The sequence below is a fragment of the Halichoerus grypus genome, chromosome 5 (assembly GCF_964656455.1).
Source record: "Halichoerus grypus chromosome 5, mHalGry1.hap1.1, whole genome shotgun sequence".
NCBI classification, from domain to species: domain Eukaryota; kingdom Metazoa; phylum Chordata; class Mammalia; order Carnivora; family Phocidae; genus Halichoerus; species Halichoerus grypus.
The window spans coordinates 142,926,563-142,952,790 of NC_135716.1; the positions used below are offsets into that span (position 1 = coordinate 142,926,563).

At 36.2% G+C, this 26,228-nt stretch overlaps 1 protein-coding gene across 1 annotated transcript in view; it reads right to left on the minus strand.

Moving 5' to 3' along the window:
* The window catches only part of PRKAA2 (protein kinase AMP-activated catalytic subunit alpha 2), a 66,883-nt gene that overhangs the window by 11,497 nt on the left and 29,158 nt on the right, over positions 1 to 26,228 (minus strand). Inside the window, exons 2-6 of the mRNA XM_036122824.2 lie at positions 24,225 to 24,366; positions 9,272 to 9,365; positions 8,221 to 8,365; positions 6,726 to 6,813; positions 5,096 to 5,320 (exon numbers count right to left, since the gene is read on the minus strand). Coding sequence (XP_035978717.2) covers positions 5,096 to 5,320; positions 6,726 to 6,813; positions 8,221 to 8,365; positions 9,272 to 9,365; positions 24,225 to 24,366 — 694 coding nt within the window. The remainder of the gene's footprint in view (positions 1 to 5,095; positions 5,321 to 6,725; positions 6,814 to 8,220; positions 8,366 to 9,271; positions 9,366 to 24,224; positions 24,367 to 26,228) is intronic.

Sequence of the window (26,228 nt, forward strand, 5' to 3'; positions counted from 1 at the left end):
GGGTGGCTCCGATGGTTAAGCGTCTGCCTTTGGCTCAGGTCATGATCCTAGGGTCCTGGGATCGAGCCCCACAATGGGCTCCCTGCTCCGCGGGAAGCCTGTTCTCCCTCTCCCTCTACCTGCTGCTCTGCCTGCTTGTGTTATCCCTCTATCTCTCTGTCAAATAAATAAATAAAATCTTTAAAAATAAAAAAAATAAAAAATGATAAATAGGGAAATAATCTAAATTTTTATTTCTAATTCATTCATTTACACAAAGGACCATAATTCTTTACCATAAGAAAATTGCCAATTAAGAAGTCATACTCAGCTTTTGTTTTCAGGATCCAGTTTCTGAATTAACTCTATCAAGATAAGCAGTAACCAGAATGTTTATGAGGGTTTACCTGAGTCAAAATCAGTTCATTTTCCATGGGTTACTACACAGCCATCAGAAATTAAGTCTTTCTATCACTATTACCTGATACTCAATTTTGGTACTTAAGACTAAATGACTTAAATGAGTTATGGAGACAATGAAAATGAAAACACAATAATCCAACATCTTTGAGATGCAGCAAGAGCAGTTCTAAGAGGGAAATATACAGCAATACAGCCCTACCTCAAGAAATAATAAAAAGCTCAAATAACCTACACTTGCACATACAGGAACTAGAAAAAGAAGAACAAAGTCCAAGGTGAGTTGAAGAAAATAATAAAGATCAGAGCAGAAATAAATGACATAAAAATTTAAAAACAATAGAAAAAAATCAGTAAGGGGCACCTAGCTTGCCTAGTAAGAAGAGCATGTGACTCGATCTTGGGGGTTATTGAGATCAAGCCTCACAAGGGGTGTAGAGATTACTTAAATTAAAAAAAAAAATTCTTAAGTAAAAAATAAAAAGATCAATAAAATCAAGAGCCAGTTCTTTGAAAAGATAAACAAAATTGATAAACCCTTAGCCAGACTGATCAGGAAAAAAAGAGAAAGGACTCAAAATCAGAAACAAAAGAGGAGAGGTATCAACACCACAGAAATACAAAGGACTATAAGAAAATATTACCAAAATTATATGCCAACAAACTAGACAATCTAGAAGAAACGGATAAATTCCTAGAAAGATACAATCTTTCAAAACTAAATCAGGAAGAAATAGAAAATCTAAACAGACCAAATTAGCATACAAAACTGAATCAATAACCAAAAAATAAAAGTCCAGGATGAGATGGAGTCACAGTTGAATTCTACCAAACATTTCAAGAATAGTTAATACCTATTCTCAAACTATTCCAAAAAATAGATAAGGAAGGAAAGCTTCCAAATACATCCTATAAGGCTAGTATTACTCTGATATCAAAACCAGACAAAGACACCACAAAAACAGAAAACTAGCAGCCAATATCCCTGGATGAACAAAGATGCAAAAATCCTCACAAAATATTAGCAAACCACATTCAACAACACATTAAAAGGATCATTCACCACAATCAAGTGGGATTTATTCAGGGAGATGCAAGGATGGTTCAATATTTACAAATGAATCAACATAATATACCACAACAAAACAAAGAATAAAAATCATATGATCCTCTCACAGATGCAGAAAAAGCATTTGACAAAATTCAACATCCATTCATGATAAAACTCTCAACAAAGTGGGTTTAGAGGGAACATATCTCAACATAATAAAAGCCATATATGAAAAACCTGCAGCTAACATCATACTCAATGGTGAAAAACTGAGAGCTTTTCCCCTAAGATCAGGAACAAGATAAGGACATCCACCCTCACCACTTTTATTCAATATGGTCCTGGAAGTCTTAACTACAGCAATCAGACAAGAAAAAGAAATAAAAGGCAACCATACTGGTAAAGAAGCTGTTAAACTGTCACTATTCGAAGATGACATGACATTATACATAAAAAATCCTAAAGACTACACCAAAAAACTACTAGAATAAATTCAGTGAAACTGCAGGATACCTAGAAGTCAGTAGCATTTCTATACACTAATAACAAAGTACTAGAAAGAGAAATTAAGAAAACAATTCCATTTACAACTGCACCAGAAATAATAAAATACCTAGGAATAAATTTAACCAAGGAAGTGAAACACTATGCTCATGGACTGGAATAATTAGTATTGTTAAAATGTCCATACTACCCAAAGCTATCTACAGATTCCATGCAATCCCTATCAAAATACCAACAGCATTTTTCACAGAACTAGAACAAACAATCCTGAAATTTGTATGGAACTATAAAAGACCTCAAATAGCCAAAGCAATCTTGAGAAAGAAAAATAAAGCTGGAAGTATCAAAATCCCAGATTTCAAGATATAATATAAAGCTATAATAATTAAAACAGTGGTACTGGCACAAAAATAGACACACAAACAGAACAGAATAGAAAGCCCAGAAATAAACCTATGTTTATATGGTCAATTAATCTGTGACAAAGAAGGCAAGAATTATACAATGAAGAAAAGATAGTCTCTTCAATAAATGGTGCTGGGAAAACTGGACAGCTATATGTAAAAGAATGAAACTGGACCATTTTCTAACATCATACACAAAAATAAACTCAAAGATTAAAGACCTAAATATGAGATCTGAAACCATAAAATTGCTAGGAAAAACACAGGCAGTAATATCTCTCACACCAGCCGTAATAACATTTTTCTAAATATGTCTCCTAAGGCAACGGAACAAAAGCAAAAATAAACTATCAGGACTACATCAAATAAAAAGCTTTTGCACAGTGAAGGAAACCATCCACAAAACAAAAAGACACCCTACTAAATGGGAGAAGATACTTGCAAATTATATATCCAATAAGGGGTTAATGTTCAAAATATATAAAGAATTTACACAACTCAACAACAAAAAAAACAAAACAAAAAAACAGTTAAAAAACAGGCAGAGGACCTGAATAGACATTTCTCCAAAGAAGACATACAGATGGCCAACAGACACGTGAAAAGATGCTCAACATCTGTAATCAGGGAAATGCAAATCAAAACCACAATAAGATATCATGTTATACCAGTCAGAGTGGCTAAAATAAAAAAGACAAGAAATAATAGTGTTGACAAGGATGCAGAGAAAAAGGAATCCCACACTGCTAGTGGGCATGTAAATTGGTATAGTCACCGTGAAAAAAAGTACGGAAGTTCCTCAAAAAATTTAAAAAAGAAATACCATATGATCCAATAATTCCACTACTGGTTATTTACCCAGAGGAAAACAAAAACACTAATTCAAAAATATATAAGCACTCCTATGTTTATTGCAGCATTATTTACAATAGCTAAGATATGGAAGCAACCTAAATGTCTACCAACAGACAAATGGTAAGGAACATGTGGTATACATATACAATGGAGTACTGTGTAACCTTAAGAAAAGATGAGATTGTGCTATTTGCAACAAAATGAATGGACCTAGAGGGTACTGTGCTAAGTAAAATAAATCTGGGAAAATAAATACCATATGATTTCACTCATAGGTGGAATCTAAAAAATGATATGAATAAAGTAATAAACAAAAAGCAGCATTAGACCTATAGAGAACCAATGGCTGCCGGGGGGGGGGTCTTGGGGGGATGGGCAAAATGGGTGAAGGGGAGAGGGAGATGCAGGCTTCCAATTATAGAATGAATAACTCACAGGAAGCATATCTAATTTTCTTTCTAAGGAAAAGCCAATTAAGTGACTGAGGCACCTAGCTGGCTAGGTCAGTAGAACATGTGACTCTTGACCTCGGGGTTGTGAGTTCAAGCTCCATGTTGGGTGTAGAACTTATTTATTAAAAAAAAGAAGAAGAAAAAAAAAGTACTGTGAACACAAAAGGTTTTTCTCCTGCTAAGTGCATTTCCATAACTAAAGTTGATACTAACTTACAATTACACATTTATTTTATGCATGAGGCCTGTAGCGCTTAAGAAAGGCTGGGAGAAGAAAACAGTGTACAAATGCAAAAAGAATCAGCCCCTTCTTGCAGTCTAAGAGATTGGCAGCAATCACATAAAAAACCATGTCATCGTTTAAACATTCCAGGAGTCATAGGTCTCTAAACAGCCATTCTGGCTTATGAAGATAAGAGGAGAGTTTCTGGAAAGATGGCAAAAGAATGTGTTTGTAAATGAATAACTGATGAAATGTTAGGTAAGAACAAAAACCCTCTAAGAAACATAACCTGATAAGAGTAGAAGGCAATGAATTACTGTGGCTTGTGTGTGCTATATAAAGGTCGTATTCACAGTAACACCAGCCGCTGCGAGTTCCAAAGTTTCTCACATAACAAGAAATCCTTCACAGTGCTAGCAGCTATTTTTGGATTCAAAATCTTAACAAAACTTTTAATGCTTTATTTCATCAACCATATGTAAAATACATAAAACTCAGTCTGTATTATGTATAAAATTTATTCAAATAGTTTCTCAACATATACTACATTTGTGGGCCATCTAGCATTGTGTGTACTAAGGTGAGCAAGACACTCTCTCTACCCTTATGGAGTGACAATTATTACTCCGTGAAACACGCACGGAGTAATAATAGCTACATATGAAATGATAATGAAAAAATAAAACCATAAACCAAATGTGGAAATCACGGAAGTGGAAGCAATTAACATTGCCTAGGGGAATCCGAATTGATTTCACAAAGGAGGTCCTATGTAAGCAGAATTTTAAAGGATGAACAGAAATCTGTCAGGTCAAAAAAGTCAGAAATGGCATCAGAGGCAGTAATATAAATTAGAACATGAAGGCATAAAATATATGTTATGTTTGAGGAAGAAGGAAAAGCTGAGTGTAGCTGAAGCACTGGTACCAATGGGTGCAGTGGTGAGTGCAGGAGTGAGACCTCAGGAGTAGGAAATGGAGCCTCATTAGGAAGGGCCTCAGAGAATTTGCTACCTCAAGTAAAAAGTATGGGAAACAACCTGAAATATTTAAAAGATGAGTGACATGATCAGGTTTGTGTAAAAAGGAAAGCAAAATTCCTATTATTCTATTCCTATTATTACAGAGTCTAACATAAAGCAGGCACTCAATTAGTGGTACTATTAATACTCTAAAATGTACATAACAGTAATGAAAAGAAGAATCACCTTATATCTTTGATGGTCGCTCGTTTCAGGGGGTCAACCTGCAGCATATGCATCAAGAGAGTGGCAACAGAACGATTGAGATATTCTGGGATATAAAAAACACCCCCTCGGATCTTCTTAAATAACGTAGGTACATGCTCATCATCAAATGGGAGGGTGCCACAAAGAAGGGCATACAAAATAACACCACAGCTCCAAATATCAACTTCAGGACCTGCATACAATCTAAGAAAAAAGATGACAACACAAACCTGAAATGCAAGTGCCACTTTTTCTCATCCACATATACCCTGTTTCTATATACACATGGTATAGACTTGGTGTATATTGATTCGCAAGCCTTTAATGAAGTCCATGGCCACACCCCAACACTCAATGCTTGTTCACCATAGAGAATCGGTCTCAGCAATTACTATTCAAGTTTTCCAAGAGAAAGTGGTACTTTTCTTTATTTGTCACAAACTCACTGAACCTACTAATTGACTAATTAAAAAATATAAAACTTACCATGGTTGATTTTTTTTTTATGGAAACATCAAAGTAAATGACCATAAACTTGAAAAAATAATACTATAGTGTTTAGGCTAAATCCTTTTACCACAAAACTACAAGAAAAAAAATGCATATAAAATTGAATTTTTATCCCTGACACGCCTATTTTAAAGACTATTTGAAACATTAAAGTGCCAAACTAGTCCTGCAGCAATCTCTTTGACACTATTTGTCCTGTATCACATTATCCTGAGTGTGACTTTCATTCTAATCACTTGTTAGGTTAGCTCATGGGACTAAGATTAGCTTTGCTCCACATAACCTATCCCTGGAATATTATTCCTTTTTTCTCTGACCTTTCTGCAGTATTAAAATGCCTCTGATACCCCACTGACAAACTCAAACCTGGGTCTGAGGTAACAAAGTGAATCTCTACAATTCCAATTAAAAGAATACAATCCATTTCAAAAAATTACTGTCCATCATTTATATCATTTGCTGTACTTGTCCAAACTCCTATACCTGCTCCTTGCAATAATACCTTTTCTTTATTTTCTCTCAGAGAATTCTGTTAACTTTTTAAATCAGACATTGGTCACTGTAAAAAAAATCTTTGGTTTACCACTGCAATCTGTATAAACATTTTTTGAATATACCAATGAGTAAGTTCCAATCTCTACTTGTACAGTTTAATTTCATGAAATGACAATACTGTCCCTGAAAACCCTCATTCTTCTAAAGGCAAAACATAAAATAATACTCTATATAGTATCTTATAAAAGAATACGTAAATTATTATTTAAGTACTATGTCTGGTAAGAAAATAACGACACTAGCTTGAATTTAACAAATGCTTTCTCTTATCTGTACTTCTCCAAAATGAAGAAAATCAAGATTTGTTTCAGTCATTTTTTTAATGGAAGAACTCTTTAAATATACTCATAACAAAATCTAAACCAAATGTTTAAAAAAATTGTTTCATATAACTATTCTCTCTTCAATAATGGAAAAATTAAAGGGACAATTTGTTCCTATTATGTTAACAATCTCATCCTCTGAATAGAATATATTTTAATTAAATGTTATTAGAATGAACAAAAGATTATAAAGAGCTTACTCTCCACTGATCTATTATTACCTGCCTGAGATGACTTCAGGTGCTGCATAATTTGGAGATCCACAACTAGTTCTCAGAAATTCACCATCTGACATCATATTAGACAATCCTGAAAATAAGAGCAATATTTACTTTGTGCTAGATATTTTTAAAAGTAGATAAATGCATGAAGAAAAATGTCAAGTCTTCAATGTTCTATATATCATATTTTGTAATTATTTTAAAACAGTAGAAAGCACTTGAGAAACTAGAAGACCATTTCAGAGCACTTACACTCTAACAAAAAAGATAAAGCACATCGTGTATGATTGGAATTAAATTCCTTCACTTGGGATGCCTGGGTGGCTGTTGGTTGAGCATCCTGACTCTTGGTTTCGGCTCAGGTCATGATCTCAGGGTCCTGGGATCGAGCCCTGTGTTGGGCTCCATGCTCAGCGTGGAGTCTGCTTGGGATTCTCTCTCTCCCCCTCTTCCCTGCCCTTCCCCCACCCCCATGCTCTAAAATAAATAAATCTTTTTTGAAAATGTTGATTCACTTCACAAATACGAGGTTATTCTAAATTGTATGAACTTTCCCAAACATAAAAGCATCAAAATATTATTTACCCATTTCTACAGTTGAAAGAATGAAATAGAGACCATTACTTTTTATCCTGTGCTTTCAAAGCCTTTTAAAAAAATCTCTAAGTAGAAATCAGGCTCCAATTTATAAAGATTATGTTCCAAAAGCTTTTAATTTGGAAAGCTTTAATTCAACATAGAAAAAATAATCTACGGAACCAAAAATCTAGTTGAACTATCATACTAAGGAGTTTTGCGATTTAGAGAAGGAGGAGAAATAGGGAAACGAGTTTCCTAGTTTTTAGATTAAAGACAAGGTACAGGCAAAAATTTTAAATAAGCAACACTGAACTCTGGCACATTTTCATCTCTCTTTCTATAACCTCTCACTTCCTAATCCTTTTGCCAAACACCCTACTATGGTACTCTTTCCAGGTATGTTTACCCCAGAAAGTGGTGCATTTAGATTTACATTTTGATTTTTGTTTCTTTGTTTTACTCCTGACAAAAACTCCTATTCTTTTTAGCAAGTGGTTAGATTTTACCCTGAAATCCACCCTTGATCAAATCAGAAAGACCGTAAGTCTTCAAAACTGCACGCAATTTTCATGTATTTCTCTTTAAGTGCATTCATCAAGGGAAGTGCCCATATTTTCATTAGATTTTCAAAGGAGTTTGTGACCCCCCCCATAAAAAAAAAAAAAGACAGTTAAGTTTTCCTTTAGGAGGAAATGCAGATTAAATGGATTTACCTTGAAACTGGCCCTCTAAACTTCTCTAGAAGCATGTGCATTTTTAAAATTGTGTTTAAATGAATAGAACAAGCATTAATCCCTTTTTTCAAGGTACAGGATTTATGAAGTTGAAACTGCAAGTTCATATTTCTTTAACAGTTGCTACTGACACACTTTAAAAGGCAACTAGTACATTTCTGAACAACCTTGGAGTTACATACCAAAGTCAGCTATCTTGGCATTCATGTGAGCATCCAACAGCACATTCTCTGGTTTCAGGTCTCGATGAACCACCATATGCCTATGACAGTAATCCACAGCTGATAGAATCTGCTGAAAGAGCCGCCTTGCTTCCACCTCTTCAACCTAGCAAGTATAAAAGAAGCTGCACTAAGAATATTTGGGACATGTACATAGCAAGAGTTTTAGTTTCATAATCAGCCCAAATGTAACTGAGCAAGCTAATTAGAATCAGGCTAGAATTCTCAACAAATCAGACAAACAAACCAAAAACTTGCATTACTGCGAGTTCAACATGTAAATTAACAAGGCTCTTCTTTGCTGCTAGGCAGTAAGATTTAATTTTCAATTAATATTACTAAATGTGCACAATGTTTTAGGCAATCAACAAGTAAAACATAATGTAAAACAGAATTTATGTGAAAGTGCTAAGAAAAGGAAATCCTTGAAGCTTCAACATAATGTTATGGAACAGATTTTTCACTCTGAAAAGCACTGACATTATGTTGGCAATTAAGTGGAACATGTTCCCTAAAATCAGTATTTTGAAAGGTTTTTTTTTTTTTTTAAGATTTTATTTATTTATTTGAGAGACAGTGCAAGAGAGCAGGGGCAGGGGGAGGGGGAAAAGCAGCCTCCCCTCTGAGCAGGAAACCCAACACAGGGCTCCATCCCAGGACCCTGGGATTATGACCTGAGCCGAAGGCAGACGCTTAACCGAATGAGGGACCCAGGTGCCCCAAAATGTGTATTTTTTTAAAGATTTTATTTTTAAACAATCTCTACACCCAGTGTGGGGCTCGAACTTACAACCACAAGATCAAGAGTCGCATGCTCTACCAACTGAGACTACCAGGCGCCCCTTGAAATGTGTATTTTTTAAGAAAGAAAAGATGTCTAATATTCTGTATCTTTTATTGGGCTTTATTACAGAAGCAACCCTGACTTTGAAGATATCTTTGTGGTTTGCTATTTCCTACTACCCTCTTTTTTAGCTTAGGGGCTTATTGTACTAGATAGTAAGTTACTCACCCGGCCATGTTTACAGATGTAGTCAAATAATTCACCACCAGACACATATTCCATTACCATAAAAAAATCTGTTGGAGTGCTGATCACCTGGTATCTTTTTTGTAAATGAAAAATAAAAAATGTTAGTTTTTAAAAAAATCAAGCTAGTCTATTATTGCTACAATTTTATATTCCAATGTTTTATAATATCTTAAGATGGCAACAAATTATGTTATCAAAACAATCACAGAGCTATAAACACAGCTTTAATAAATTCTCTGCTTTCTGAGGCTTATGGACTTTTCTTCAGATCCTCCCTTTCATGTTTACAAAATCTTTGGAATCCTTTATTCTTCAAGAACTAAGCATTCATTTCTCCATTTAAACAAAAAAATTTTTTACAGTCTATAGAGACCAGGTATCATATTTAAACATAAGTAAAAAATATTCTTGTTAAGCCTAAATGATACCACAAGAGATTTAATCAGCAAAATGCAGAAAGTGGTCAAACGACCCTTTCTTCAACAAATAAAATGTGAGAAAAGTAAAGGGGGAAGGGAAGCTATAGATTAATAGTAAATCAAGAGACAAATTGACCTATTATACTACAGAGACTTGTTTTGATTTTTTTTTAAGATTTATTTTAGAGAGAGTACACATGTGCACCCAGGGGGACGGGCAAAAGGAGATGGAGCGAAAGAATCTCAAGCAGACGCCACCCCGAGTGAAAGCCCAACACTGAGCTGGATTCCAGGACCCTGAGATCATGACCTGAGCTGAAACCAAGAGTTGGATGCTTAACGACTGAGCCACCCAGGCGCCCCAAGACTTATTTTGATTCTGACTCCAACAAACCAATTTTAAACCACTTATGAAACAAAGTCTGAATACTGACTGTATGGTTGATATTATTACTTTAATTTTTTTAGGTGTGATAATGAACTGTGCTTGTATTACTAAAAGGGTCTATGTTTCAGAGTAGATACTGATGAGTTTGCAGAATAAAATCATATTTGGGATTTGCTTCAAAATAATTTGTGATGGCAGAAGTGGGAAGAAGAAGGTAAAACAATACACTGGCAACTGCTGAAGCGAAATGACAGATACTTGAGGCTTCATCATTTTGCTTTCCTATACATTAAAAACATTCCATAGTGGGGCATCTGGGTGGCACAGTCAGTTAAGCAACCAACTCTTGGTTTCAGCTCAGGTCATGATCTCAGGGTCCTGAGATCAAGCCCCGCATCAGGCTCCAAGCTCAGCATAGAGTCTGCTTAAGACTCTCTCTCTCTCCCTCACCCTTTGCACCCCCCCCCACAGCCGTGCTCTCTCTCATTCTCTCTCTCAAATTAATAAATATTTTTTTAAAAGTTCCATAGTAAAAAGTTAAGTAGACAGATGAATGTATTTTTTTTTTAATTTACTTCTAGGCACTCAAAGCTGAGAACATTAAAAAGTAAGAATCTAAGCTCTATTTGAAAAAAATTTTCTTAAAAGACAACTTGCCCCCATATTTCCAATTTTACCAAAGTTCTGAAAACAAGTTAAATACAATTATTAATGTTTTAACTGAAGGTTACATTTAACACACATAAATGAACAACTGATTGACTTTTTAAATAGTTTGCTTTGTTTATAAAGGATTATCTATAATCTGAGTTACTGAGTATCTATAATACTGAGTTACTATTTAGGGACACTAAGTATAGCTGTGCAGTTTCTGCATGGCTTACAGGCGCCCAGTGAAGGCACAAGCAGGAGCTGAAAAGTGGCCCTGATGGCAGCCTTTAGAAGGTATCAGAAGCAGGGGACCTTTCTGGTAAATTAGTCCACCCAGATGGGGTACTTTTTATTAATGTGCACAATAGCAACTATGTGCTACATGGTGGTTTTGGTTACTATTAAAGAGGAAAGAAAAAATGGCCAGGTCATTGGTGATATAACTACATACTATACATTTTAAGAAAAGACACATCACGTATAAACACTTGAAAAAAGTAAAATATTAAAGCTATAGTATGAAAATGATTATAGAGTTTCAGAAGAAATATTTCTAATGGCAATCTTTAGTCTTTGGGATGAAAAATGACAAGGAACTCACTTTATATAAAATAAACTAATATAACTGAGGAATAAGGTCGAAATTACTTCAAATAAACTATGAAAAGGGAATTTTACCTGAGAACTCCAGAAGAAATGGTTCTATAAAAGCAATCTTACCAGGCACCAAAGTCTAATTGAAAAAAATGAATAGTGTGAAGCAGGAGCACCTATTCACCTCACTGTAGGCTAATCTGATTTATTAACAGAATTCTCCATCACTTTTCTGCTCTGCTACATCTTTGGGGCATACGAGAAAAAAAGTGATGAAATTTTAATATATTTAGCTGCTGATTCTTCCAAGTATATCACAGGTCTTCAGTGGATACTGTTGGATTGAACTACTTCATGAAACCTCTAACTCCACGGCAGCCACTGTCCATATCAAAGGCCAATCTAGATCAATGAAAACCAAAACCAACATTATGAGTACTTACCATGTGCCAGACACTGAGCTATTAAATAGTGACATTTACTATTTGTTGAAAACCTACTTGTATTGCACTTGATGAGATCAACAGCTCCTCCTTCTACGTGAGCCTACAGTCTATTCAGGAACACACATATTAGACAAGTATTCTTTTCAAAATATGAATCTGTTCTTCAGTAGTCTCCTAATCAAAAATCTTCAGGGGGTTCCCATTGCTCTTAGGTCCTGAGTGAGTCAGGCCCCCGCCTGAGTCTGTACTGTCTCCTCTTTGATTCCCATCACTGCAGTGCACTATTTCTTTCTTTCATTAGTTGTACTGCACTTCCTTCTGCCATGGCATCTTTGTATAAGCAGCTTCTGCTAACCTGAATCCCGTACCTGACCTGTACTCCGCCCTTTAACAGTCTACCAGTCATCCTTTCTAGCTCTGCTTAAAGGTCACTCCTTTAAGTCCAGGTCAGCCCTTTTTGCTCTCACAGAAGCACCCCCTTAGCTTCAGACCATGTGCCTCAGTCTGTGATTATACAGTCAGTGTGCACCTAGCAAAGTATCTATAATGAAGTAGGCATTTAAGTAACTATATAAAGTAGCACTTTTAAATAATGTGAGCAGCTTGGAGCCAAAACCAGAATAATCTGAAACAGAAATTATAGCAACATTACAACAAAAATTCAATGAATAAAATGTCAATTAACTAGCATGAAGCCAAGACAAAAGGAAACATGATTTTTAAAAGAAAGAAATCCTAAGAAAACAGCTTCATATTGGGACCTAGGGGAAAAGGCCAATTCCAGGATTATGTTCTTATATCTAGCCAAGTAAGCCAAATTTTTGTGCCCTCCAAAATAATCACATTGAACCATTATAAGAAATTCAATCATGAAATTCATATATTTAATACAACAGAAGAGTAAACTAACATGCTTTAAATTTTTTTTTCAGAAAAAAGTATTTCTAATTAATCAAAATAAATTCAAGTATCCACAAAAACCTCAAGCATTCTCTAGCTGACCAAGTTATATGCATTTCTAGGCAATATCCAGTTAAATAGCATATAGAAGTCAGGAAAAATCTTTCCAAAGTTAGGCAAAAGTCAATATTCATGAGTACGCCTTTTTGATGGTTATATCCATAGAGATTTCAAAACATTGTTTATATAGCTGCATATGCAGAATAATATTTTTCTTTATTTAGAAGTCAGTTATTAAAGAAATGTAGTAATCATTACCCTTGGTTCATGGCACCTGTCTTTATTGGTCCTTGAATGGCCTACTTTTATTTAATTACTATTTTTAATACTATAATAAGCACCTACAAACCCATCACCCAAACAAAAAACATAGGACCTCAACAATACCTTCCATCTAACCATACAGTGGAGTCATCTTCCCCCTCCCACTGCTTCCCCTCAACCAAGTTACCCATCATCCTGAATCCCCTTCCTGCTTCCCTTGTTTTCTCCTTTATACAGTTTTATTTATATATGTATATACATGTGTATCCCATTGTCTTCATATATATGTAAAATTCATACTCTTATGTATATTTTTATTTTAATTGCTCTTAGCTTTAAAAAAGGGTATCAGGTGGGGCCCCTGGCTGGCTCAGTCACTTAAGTGTTGGACCCTTGATTTCAGGTCAGGTCATGACCTCAGGGTCCTGGGATTGAGTTGTGTGTCAGGCCCCACTGTCCCCTCAGCAGGGAGTCTGCTTGAGGATTCTCTCTCTCCTCTGCCCCTCCCCCTGCTTGTACGCCCTCTCCCTCTCAAATAAATAAATCTTTTAAAAAATAAAAAAGATTATCAGGCTATATGTAGTATTTTGGGGCCTGTTTTTTTGAGATTCATCCACACTGTTGTGTTTGCTAGTTATCTGATGTGACCATTGTATAATATTTCATTGTATTTATTGATCTACTCTCCTTTTAACAGAGAGGCTATTTATTTATTCATCCAATCTACCACTGGAGGGTAAATTGTTTCCACATTTTGCTATTATAATAGTGCTGCTGTAAACATTCTTACGCATGGCAAGATTTTCTCGATATATACCTATGAGTGGAATTGCTGAGTCATAGTTCATATGACTGTCCAATTGTAAGAGCTAATGCCAACTATTTTCAAAAAGATTTTGGCAATGCTAAAATCTTTACAAAGTTTGTGGATTTACATATTCTCCAACTCCTGCAAAACGCCATACACATTTCTTATTAAATGCTCACTCCGGTATTTTGCCCATTTTTATTACCTTGATCTTGCTTTATTTATGCATGGATATACAGAATAAATCAGTATCTTTTCTAACATTCTAGAGTATAAGATTACTAGTATGCCTTGATTATTAACTTCATAAAAAGTATACATTTTCAATCAATTCACACTGAGTATGGCTTTCATTTTCTCTGTAAAGAGATCTGTATATATCTCTAAAAAATAATAGCCTTAAAAAATGTATGTGTATATACCCATGCAATACTATTATCATGCATAAATTTAACAAATCATGAATGTCATCAAATATCCAATCAGGTTTCCTGATTAGCTTATAATGCTTTTTTGGTTTTTGTTTTAATATTTTGATTAAATTAGGATCCAATTATAATCCATACACTGCAATTGACTGATATATCTCTTATGTTTCTTTTAATTTATAGGCTGCTCCTCCATCTCTGTTTTTTTCTTTTCATGCATTATTTTGTTGAAGGAGCTGGTTGGTTTGTCCTGCAGAGGATTCCATGGTCTCATTTGGTTGATCCATCCTTTATGGCAACATAATGCACAATTTATAACACCCTCTTAGATCTAGAGACTAGATCAGATTTCATTTTGACTTTTATTTTCCTTTGAAAGACTACATGGTGCTGTGCACCTCCAAGCAAAGGCCTATAATATCTCTCTTTTTTGAGAAATTAGCAGCCATTGCTGATCAGATCCTCAATTTATTAATTCACAAGAAAATTTTAAATGCTGGCCAATTTGCATAGTCTAATAATATATTATGATCTAAAGGAAATCCTCACTCAAAACCTCGTTCCTCAAAAACTCCACTGTCTCTGAAGTGCAGGCCATCAGAATACACACCCAATACCCTTTTTTTGTTACAGTCATCAACCTAACTCCCCACTCCTTTTCATTCTGACTTAATGTCTTTTTCCCCCATTGCTACTGTTGTACATGATATACACATGGGTGATCTGTCCAATACATGGCCTCTAATTTCCTTGACCTCTTCATCCTCCACCACACCCAGCCACTCACTCCGTGGTCATACACCATCAAACACTAACTCTTCCAATTATGCACTGGATTCCTTCCTCTCACCTAACTAAAGGACTTGGTTTCTACAATTAGCTTTTCTTTCTCCTGTATCAGTCTCTCCATCTTGACCAAATTATCCCCTTTGGTGTACAAGCATTCTATAATATCTTTCATCTTAAAAAAACAAACCCTGTTTAGACCCCACATTTCCTCTCATTATCACTATTTCTCTTCTCGCCTTTTAATAAAATTTCTGAATTGTCTATTATAACTAACTCCCCTTTCTCAGCTCAAATTCTCTCCTAAGCCCCTCAAAACAGGATTTTGCCTTCATCATTACAATTAATTGGCCCTTTTCAAAGACACCAGCAGTCTCCACCTTGCCAAATCTAATGGGTCAATTCTCAGTCTCATCTTACTCAATATTCAGCAGTATAAGGAACAGTTAATAATCTCTCTTTCTTCAAATATATTATTCACTTGGCTTCAAGATAGCATATTCTCCTGGTTTTCCTCCAACCTCTTTTAACTGTTCATTTTCATTCTCCTTTGCTGGTTCCTCCTCATCTTGGACATCTTAACATCATTATGCCCTAGAGATCAATCCTTAGATTTCTTATTTATCTATACTCTATACTTGGTGATCTCATCCAGTCTTAGGACTTTATTTTTTTTTTTAAGATTTCATTTATTTTTTAACAGAGAGAGAGACAGCAAGAGAGGGAACACAAGCAGGGAGAGTGGGAGAGGGAGAAGCAGGCTTCCCGCAGAGCAGGGAGCCCGATGTGGGACTCTATCCCAGGACCCTGGGATCGTGACCTGAGTTGAAGGCAGATGCTTAACGACTGAGACACCCAGGCGCCCCAGCCTTCAGACTTTAAATATCTTAACTACCATCTATATGCTGATGACTTCCAAATTTCTCTTTATCTTATGCCTGTCCCCTTAACTCTGGAGTCATATATTTAATAACCTATTTATATCTCTACTTAGATGCCTAATAAGCATCTCAACATCATAAAACCAATATCAAATTCTTGATACCACCCTCCAACACCCCACACCTCTAACTTGTTCCTCCTATAATTTTCTCCATTTCACTTAATAGCAACTCTATTCTTTTATTTGCCCAAGCCAGATAACCTTGGAGTCAATCAATGCCTTCTCTTCTTTCACAGCCCACATCTAATCTCTAAGCAAATGCTGTTACCCTACCTCAAAAGTATATAGAGAAGATGCTTACTTCTCAACACCCTCCAGATTATGCTCTATTCTAAGCCACCAACTCTTTTACCCACAATACTGCAGTTGACTCCTAATTGGTTTCCCTGCTTCAACATAAGTCAGGTCATATCATACCTCTGACCAAAACTTTCTAATGGCTTCCCATCTGGCTCAGAGTAAAAGCCAAAGTCCTTACAATGGTCTATAATACCCTACAAAATCTGGCTCCCTTTTAGGTCTCTGTCCTCATCTCTTAGTCCAATTCCCCCTAGATCACTCTGCTCCCTTGATCTCTGGCCTATATTTCCACCTCAGAGCCTTTATATTTACTGTTCCCTCCATTTGTTACTTTCCTCCTCCAGATAATCTGCATGGGATATTCCCTCACCTTTTCACAGTCTAACTTAACAATATATTTTACTAACGTAAGTTTTATTATCTATCTACTCACCCCCCCGCCACTACACACACACACACGTGAACAGAAGCTCCATAATAGCAGATTTCGTTGTCATGTCATCTTTTTGTTTGCAGATATATCCCAAGTGACTCAGTGGTGCCATTTGCTAAATGAAGGGATGAACAAGCTAACTTTCTGGCCTTGTTTTCCTCCATTTCCCTACACATACTGTATGTTCCCAACACGCCATGTTCTTTACACTTTCCTTATTTTGCTCTTGTTGTCCTCATAGAACCATGAGGACCTTGTTCAAATGTCACCTCTTTACTTACACATGCTATAAGTAATTAGTAAATGCCTACTACTGTACTAGGTGCTAGGGAGATAAAGATGATATCTAACATCTCCATTTAGATCTAATGGGATTCTCAACTTAACATGGCCAAAACAAGTATGCTTAATATCCACCTATACCCCAACATGACTCTCCTCCATTCTTCCTATCTCAAAAAATAGCCTCATTATCAGCACCTAGTTGCTCAAGCCAAAATCCAAAATTCCAGTTGCTCAGGCCAAAAAAAAAAAAAAAATTCCTGTTACTTTATTATCCTCAGTAACTCATTAACTTTACCTACAAAATATATATTGAATCCATAGATTTCTCTCCCCCTAGACCAGTGGTATCAAATAGAACTTTCTGCAATAATAGAAATGTTTTATATAGGGCGCCTGGGTGGCTCAGTCATTAAGCGTCTGCCTTCGGCTCAGGTCATGATCCCAGGGTCCTGGGATCGAGTCCCACATCGGGCTCCCTGCTCGGCAGGAAGCCTGCTTCTCCCTCTCCCACTCCCCCTGCTTGTGTTCCTGCTCTCGCTGTGTCTTTCTCTGTCAAATAAATAAATAAAATCTTTAAAAAAAAAAAAGAAATGTTTTATATAGCCTCTTACAATAGCCATTAGCCACACATTGCTGTTAAACACTTGAAATATGGCTTGCTTGACTAGAGAATTAAATATTTTAATTAATTTAAATTTATGCTACATGTAGCCAATGGCTACTACACTGGACAGCACAAATCCAGACTGTCACTTTGATTAAAGCCACCATAATCATAATCTCTTAGCTGGACTACACAACAATAGCTTCGTAACTGGTCTGCATCCATTTCTGCCCCCATACCCATTCTATACTATAGTCATATCATCTCACTAGTTGGCTAGATCTTAATAATCTTTCAGGTCTTAGCTCAAACTTAACCTCCTCAGTGAGGCCTTCCCACAACTTAATCTGAATTAACACTTACTCCTTGCTAGTCACAACCTAGAACAGCACTACCTTTCATTCTCCTCAAAGCACGTATCACTGCCTAAAGTAATCCTGTTACTTTGCTTACTCACTATCTAGAACTGCTAGATAGCTCTAGAACAGAAGCTCTGTAAGGGCAGAAACCTTGTCTTTCACTATCATATCCCCAATGCCTACAACAGTTCCTATTAGATAGCAGGTACTCAGTAAAAATGTGTTAAATAAAAGAAAAAACAAACATAATTCCTACTTCTAAAGAACTTGGTCTTGTGGGAGATACTAATACAAACAAATTAGCAAGTTCAAAGTAATGTCAAGGGCTTTAGAAAGGCTGACTGCTGTGGTACAGAGAGGATGGTGCCTAACACAGACTTACAGAGTAAACAGGTTTTCTGGAGATAATCACCTGTAAAGGCTAAAATCTAAATGGTAAATTGGAATTGGAAGGGAGGTGTAGAAAAAGCTTTCTAAGTAGAGACAGCAGCTGAAGGACAACAAGCAAAAGAGGATGGTGACAATAAAAGCAGAAAGAAATAACTAAGATTATTTAGGGATAAGAGCTGCAGAACTCAATGACTGATTATATATAAAGATGAGGGAAACGGAATTAAAGATGATCCCTAAGTTTTAGGCTTAGAAAATTGCATGAATGGTATTTTTGCTCAAAACAAAACAAAAAACAGGGGCGCCTGGGTGGCTCAGTTGGTTAAGCAGCTGCCTTCGGCTCAGGTCATGACCCCAGAGTCCTGGGATCGAGCCCCGCATCGGGCTCCCTGCTCGGCGGGGAGCCTGCGTCTCCCTCTCCCTCTGCCTGCCTCTCTGCCTACTTGTTCTCTCTCTCTCTCTCCCTGTCAAATAAATAAATAAACTCTTTAAAAAAAAAAAAAAAAAACAGAACAGAAAGAAGTTTGGGAAAGAAAGAAAAGTTCGAGTTAGTTTCAGATGATTTAATGACTTCAGAATGGAAACATCCAATAAAGAGTTCAATAAGTGTGTTCAGGATTCAGGAGAAATACCTGGCCCAGAAATATAGTTTTGGAAATCTTTAGCACAATGATGACAAATGACAACCATCGTAATAGATGGGGTCACCCAAAGGTGGTTCACTAACATTACACTAGCTCACAATGCTGACATGCATCAATATTTAATGGCCATGAAGATGAAGAGGCCCGTAAAAGAAAAGTCTTAAGAAGATGAAAGATTCAAAAAAGAAAATCAGAAGACTGTGATGTTATAGAAACCCAGAGAATACAACATTTCAAGGTGGTGGTGGTGAACAATGTTAAAGAGCTGTCTATAGGTTGAGTAAGATAAAACTTTAAAAAGTAAACAGGCAAAACCAGCTCTACCAAATAAAGTACTGATCTTCTGATTGGTTAAAGTGAAGTTCCCCAAGAACTATAGCGGGGCGGGGGGCGGGGAACAAAGACAAAAATCTTATCAACAAATTCTAGTTCATGGGAAAGTTTGGAGTTTCCTTTGAATCCTGTTTACTCTTTTCAATTTTCTCCCAGTGGGATTTTACAATTTGACTTAATAGAGAAATCATGCAATAAATATCCTACATTCTTGGTTTTTGGTTTTCAAGCTTTACTGCTAGAGAAACTAGAGGCCCATTCTGTAACAAGGGAACTATTCTTGGCAGTTAGTCCAAGACTGCACAAAACAAACAAAACCACTAAAAGGATCAGGTCTCTCTCCCTGTTTAAATCACTAACACTGGGCCACCTGGGTGGCTCAGTTGGTTAAGCAGCTGCCTTCAGCTCAGGTCATGATCCCAGGGTCCTGGGATCGAGCCCCGCATCGGGCTCCCTGCTCAGCGGAGAGCCTGCTTCTCCCTCTCCCTCTGCCTGCCACTCTGCCTACTTGTGCTATCTCTCTGTCAAATAAATAAATAAATAAAATAAAAAAAAAATAAATCACTAACACTGTTAGAGGCTATGTCAATAAGCTTGTTCTATAGCAAGGATACATGAGTACTTTTTCTTTTTTTTAATTCAGTCCACAATTGAAGAGGCAATCTGGCTGAATGAATTAAGCCCAAGGCTGGAAGCCAGAAGATTTAAACATTATATTCACCTCTGCTAATTACTTTCTGATCAACCCTGAGAACATTCTACATCTCCCTCACAAAACAAAATAGCAAATAATTAAATAATTCTAAACCAGAATAAGATAATTAGCCAAACCAAAATTTGAAATTATAATTATAGAAATGAAGGCAAGAAAACACTGGTAGATATGACATCAAAAATAAGCTTTTAAATCCTCATGACAGTTGCAACTGCTTACTGACAAAATCTGATTTGTGTTTGTAGGAACACAACAGGAACTAGGACTCATACCCTAAGTGGGCAAAATTTCTCTGGGGTCTTTCAGGCTGGCATTCTAAAAGGGATGAGGTCAAGGAACAAGGCAAATACAGAGATCTCCCCCTTCACTCTCATTCTGGCATGTGACACTTTTAGTCTGGCTTCCCAGCTTTCTCCTCTTATAGGAAGTGGCCGCTCAGTAAAGGAAGAGCAAAAAGATTTAGCTTAGAAGCCACTCAGTAACTAGAATAAAGTCATTTATCAGCATGAAGTCAAAGTTATTTATGAACTATTTCAAGTAGGGGAAAAACAGTTAAGAATCACGAAAGTGGACTGAAATATCAGCTTGTAGGTTACCTATTCCTACTTTAGGCCAATGCTCATCAAATACCAGGCACTATATCAGTGCAAACACATCCCCACTTTAAAATTAAGGAAAATTAAGGAAACAAAGAATATGAGAGGTGAGCCTCCAAGCTGGTAGGTGGCATTTTAATTCTTATGCTAATCTTAAAAAACCTGCATATACATATTCTGGATCATCTAGAATGTAGGTCCTAGACGATAAGCTTGTAATCAATCATGCACTGCCATGTTATTTTAGAGACCTCATTTCTTTTTTTTTTTTTTAATTTTTTTATTGTTATGTTAATCCCCATACATTACATCATTAGTTTTAGATATAGTGTTCCATGATTCATTGTTTGTGCATAACACCCAGTGTTCCATGCAGAACGTGCCCTCCTCAATACCCATCACCAGGCTAACCCATCCTCCCAACCCCCTCCCCTCTAGAACCCTCAGTTTGTTTTCCAGAGTCCATCGTCTCTCATGGTTCTTCTCCCCCTCCAATTTCCCCCCCTTCATTCTTCCCCTCCTGCTATATAGAGACCTCATTTCTTGTTTATGTCGATGAACAAGTGAACTTCACGTGAAGATGAAAGGACACTGACGCTCACTGTCAGAATGCACGTTTCATGGTAACAGTGTGAGACCTGAGTCATCACTGCTACCCAACAGCAGACCAAGGCCCTCCAGAAAAAGCCTTCCTGAAGTTAAGCACATATTCATATTGTTGGTAAGATGCACTGAACATACCAATTTGCAACAGTTCACTAACAATAAATGTAGCTAGTATGAGTAAAGACTAAATGCATGTTCCCAATCCCAGCAATAATAACTGGATAAGCCACTCATTTAAGGATTTCAGGAATGCTCCTGTATTAGTTTCCTACTGCTGCCATACTTCAAATTTGGTGGCTTAAAACAACAAAATGTATCATCTTGTAGTTTTATAGAAGTCTGACAGGTCTCACTGGGCTAAAATCAAGGTTGGCAGCAAGGCTCTAGAGGAAAATATTTGTATTTTCCAACTTTTAGAGTGCCTACATTTCTTGGCTCATGGCCCTCTTCCTCCATCTTCAAAGTCAGCAACAGCCAGTTGAGTCCTCACATTTTATCACTCTGCCCTCACTTCACTCTCAAATCTCTTTCTCTGAGTCTTTTGACTCCCTCTTTCATGTTTAAGGACCACTGTGATTACTACTGGCACACCCAGAAAATCAAGGAAAATCTCCCTATTATAAGATCAGCTGATTAGCAACTTTAAATCCATCTATAACTTTAATTCCCCTTTGCCATGTAATATAACATATTCAAAGATTCTGGGGATTAGGATGTCTTGGGGGGGGGCATTAATCAGCCTAGCACAGCTACTATGCTAGCCTTGTCGTAAGGCAAATACTGTACCTCTGCAGATTATCAAGTTGTTCCTTGTTAACACTGACATCCAAAGACTGCTCACTAACAAAGTTTAGGCTAAATATAATGTCTGATTACAATGAACTAGCAAACAAAGCCTCAAAGACATTAATAATGATTTTTTTTACAATATACTCATATGAAAAGGCTTTCTCTTCAATATTATTTGAATCAAAATATAAATATGGATGTCCTACTATTAAACTAACAATGATTTGGTTTTTGAAAAACACCATATTCATCACATTATACTATAGATACTACTTTGAATTTCTTTGACTTGTCTTATATTTATTTTTTTTTAATTTTTTTATTATGTTAATCCCCATACATTACATCATTAGTTTTAGATATAGTGTTCCATGATTCATTGTTTGTGCATAACACCCAGTGCTCCATGCAGAACGTGCCCTCCTCAATACCCATCACCAGGCTAACCCATCCCCCCACCCCCCTCCCCTCTAGAACCCTCAGTTTGTTTTTCAGAGTCCATCGTCTCTCATGGTTCTTCTCCCCCTCCGATTTCCCCCCCTTCCTTCTTCCCCTCCTGCTACATTCTTCTTCTTCTTTTTTTCTTTCTTAACATATATTGCATTATTTGTTTCAGAGGTACAGATCTGAGATTCAACAGTCTTGCACAATTCACAGCGCTTACCAGAACACATACCCTCCCCAGTGTCCATCACCCAGTCACCCCATCCCTCCCACCCCACCCCCCACTCCAGCAACCCTCAGTTTGTTTCCTGAGATTAAGAATTCCTCATATCAGTGAGGTCATATGATACATGTCTTTCTCTGTTTGCATTGTCTTATATTTAAATTGTGAATTTATCTTGGTTTCATAATTGTGTCAAAGCTATAAGCATATGGAGTTTATTACACCGAATTGTTTCTGTATACTTAAGTAACAATATACTAAAAATAATTAAGTCAAAACCAGGGATCCACAAATTTATTTTTTCCTTAAAAGGAATTCATATAACTTTGTTTTGAGAAAGACTGGAGTACTGGAGTAAAGCATTAATAGCATGGCATTTGGAGTCAGACATGAACTCAACTACCAGCTCCACAACTTACTGGCTCTTTGATCTTGGACACGTTGCTGATACTCTTTAGATATACAATTTATTTGGGCGCCTGGGTGGCTCAGTTGGTTAAGTGACTGCCTTCGGCTCAGGTCATGATCCTGGAGTCCCGGGATCGAGTCCCACATCGGGCTCCCTGCTCAGCGGGGAGTCTGCTTCTCCCTCTGACCCTCCTCCCTCTCATGCTCTCTGTCTCTCATTGTCTCTCTCGCAAATAAATAAAAAAATCTTAAAAAAAAAAAAGATATACAATTTATTTATTAATTGAAAACAATACCTACCCTATAGGCTTATCGTGAGGATAAAGTGAAATTATATATGTAAAATGCTCAACACTGCTCCTAGCCACTAGCAGGTACTCAACAAGATTAATATTTATTTTATAAAACTCTATCCAAGCTTTAAGATAAAAAGTAAAGACAATTTTCAGTGGTTAGTGTATTACGTTTTCTCAGTAAATATTAAACTACAACTTTAAATGATTTCAAAGAATACTGTTACATACTCAATATCTACTTTTTCTAGCTCTAATCAATTTTAAATTACTTCTCTTTCAATATAATTAATCAGCTTTATCAATCTCTTCATATTATCTTTTAAGTTTGTAACTTGTCCTATCAAAAAAAAAAAAAAAATCCACCTGCCTTCCTAAGAGCTCTGCTATCAGTAATCACAGTAATTATTGCAGTTTTGCAAGTAATATACAATACTGGATAATATTAAACAGTTACATTTTACCTTTTCCAAAAGAAATCACTGTAATGTTAATGAAACGAGACTAGAAAAAAATTATAAAATGAATCTAGGAACATCAAAGTCCTAAATGCCCTTCAAAGTGAATACTAGAGAAGAGTCAACGTCCAAGGCTGCATTCATCAGTTGAAAACAGTACCAATTTTGAAAAACTGACTTTTAATTATAAACTAAAAGTATGCAAGAAAGGATTGATGGAGGTTAAATGAATTAATACTTGCTGAATATAAATATTAAAGATTTATACTTTCATAAAAAGTTAACTAAAGATAATTATTTGTAAATTCATAGGAAATATTTCAAGACAGTTTCTCTTTTGCATTATCAGGTACAAAAATACTTACAGTTTGATAATATGAGGATGACGAAAGAGTTTCAGATTTTGAATTTCTCGTTTTATTTTTCCAACAACATCTAAACTGCGAATCTTCTGTCTATTTAAGATTTTAACTGCCACTTTATGGCCTGTCAATTGATGTTCTCCAACTAAAGAAAAGAAAAGGAAAAAACTTGCTGTCATAGCAACATAATCATTTATTCATTCTTCCTTCCACTAGAACCCCAAATCTCTCTACTCATATATACCACTTTTATGTCATTTATTGTATAGAACTTAAGTTTTTTTTACTTGTTTCTTCTACTAGAGTATGCACTCCTTGAGGAAAGAAACTGCATCTTGGTCTTCTCTGTATCCTCAGTACCCAACAGGAGATGTTCATTAAATATTTGTTGAAAGGATTACTGAATTCTATATTACCACAAAAAAATAACCAAATGTGGAACATCTTTTGGATAGAGCAGACTTCACTATGTTAATCTCTTTATTTCTTCATTTCTGGGTAATGCCAGTAATTGTATTATAGAAGAATAAATGATTGCTGTAATAAATTAAAAACTTATAACTGGTTTAATTGCTATTTCATCAGAAAATATACATATAGCCTTTATTTTATGTATTTCTTTGCCTTTTCCATAAAGCCTTCCTATTTCCCCCTATTTAATGCGATCTCTACTTCTTTCAAACCCTTATAAGTATGTTTACAAAGCTCATGTATCATTTATCATTTTTAGGCTACTGTAAACATTTGTGGTTTTAACAAATCATACGACATGAGCTATGAGCTCATACCCACCCCCACCTTGAGTAAGGCAGTCAGTATTCATCTGACTCTCCCAGAAGTACATACAGTATTTTGTACATAATACATGCTAAATATATGTTGCATTAAATGAAACAATAGTCCTTCCCCTTTCATATAACACATTCATAGTATCCACACTACTAGTAATATCCAAATGAAAAATCCCTCCATCAGAAAACAAATTTGTCAGCCTCCCCTCCTATTTCCCTCAATTACTATTCTAAACATTGATCATTCTCCTCACAACATCTAGTCAACCCATGACTCCTTACAGCAAATTCCCCTTCCATTTCTTGGGAGAAAATGAAGTCCATAGGAGTGATTTCCTCTATCTTCAGGCTTGGTTATATCCACATCTCTCTTTGCTCCAGTCTCAGATGTTTTCACCCTCCTCCTGTTCAAGGCCAATATCATCAACTTGTGGCCTTGAACTCACCCTCACCTCTTCTACACGGCCCTTATCCTCAATCATTTTCTTTCCTAATAGCTCCTTTTCCTTAGCCCATCAATATCCTGTCCTGCTCCCAAATCTTCCATTTACCCTGTATCTTCCTTTAGCTTTCAACATTTGTCTCACCAACATTTCTCAAAACAGTAGTGTACATTTATCGTCCGTTCCTCCTCCCTTTTCACCCTCCTAACATTACTGCTCTCTGGCTTCTGCCTCCACTCCTCTACCAAAATCAAAGGGTCACAAAAGACCCATTAATCATCAAGCCATGTATACTTTCCAGTTCTCAGATTACTGCAATATACAACACTGATTACTCTCCCTTTTTGGTGGCACTTCTCACTCCTGGTTCTTCTACTAACTCTCAGATGGTATGCTTTATGGCTTCCACCTGTTCTTTAAAGTTTAGGGTCCCCAGGTTTCTAATATATAACCAAAATAGACCCTTAAGCGATCTAGCCCATCTCTCATAGTTTTAATTATCACCCATGTGCCAAGCACTCTGCCCTCTTCTTCAAATTCAGGTATCTCAGTCCTAGTATTATTCCACAAACACCTCAAATTCAGCATGTTCAGAAGTAAACTCAGCATTCTCTTCCCCTTCCTCCACCAAACCTACGTCCTCAATTTCGCTTGATGACACACAGCCTATATGCTAGAAATCAAAGAGGTGACAATATCTCCTAAATATTCTCGGAATCAAGTTTTAAATCATTAAAACAAATACATTAATAACAATGATAGAAGTGACAACA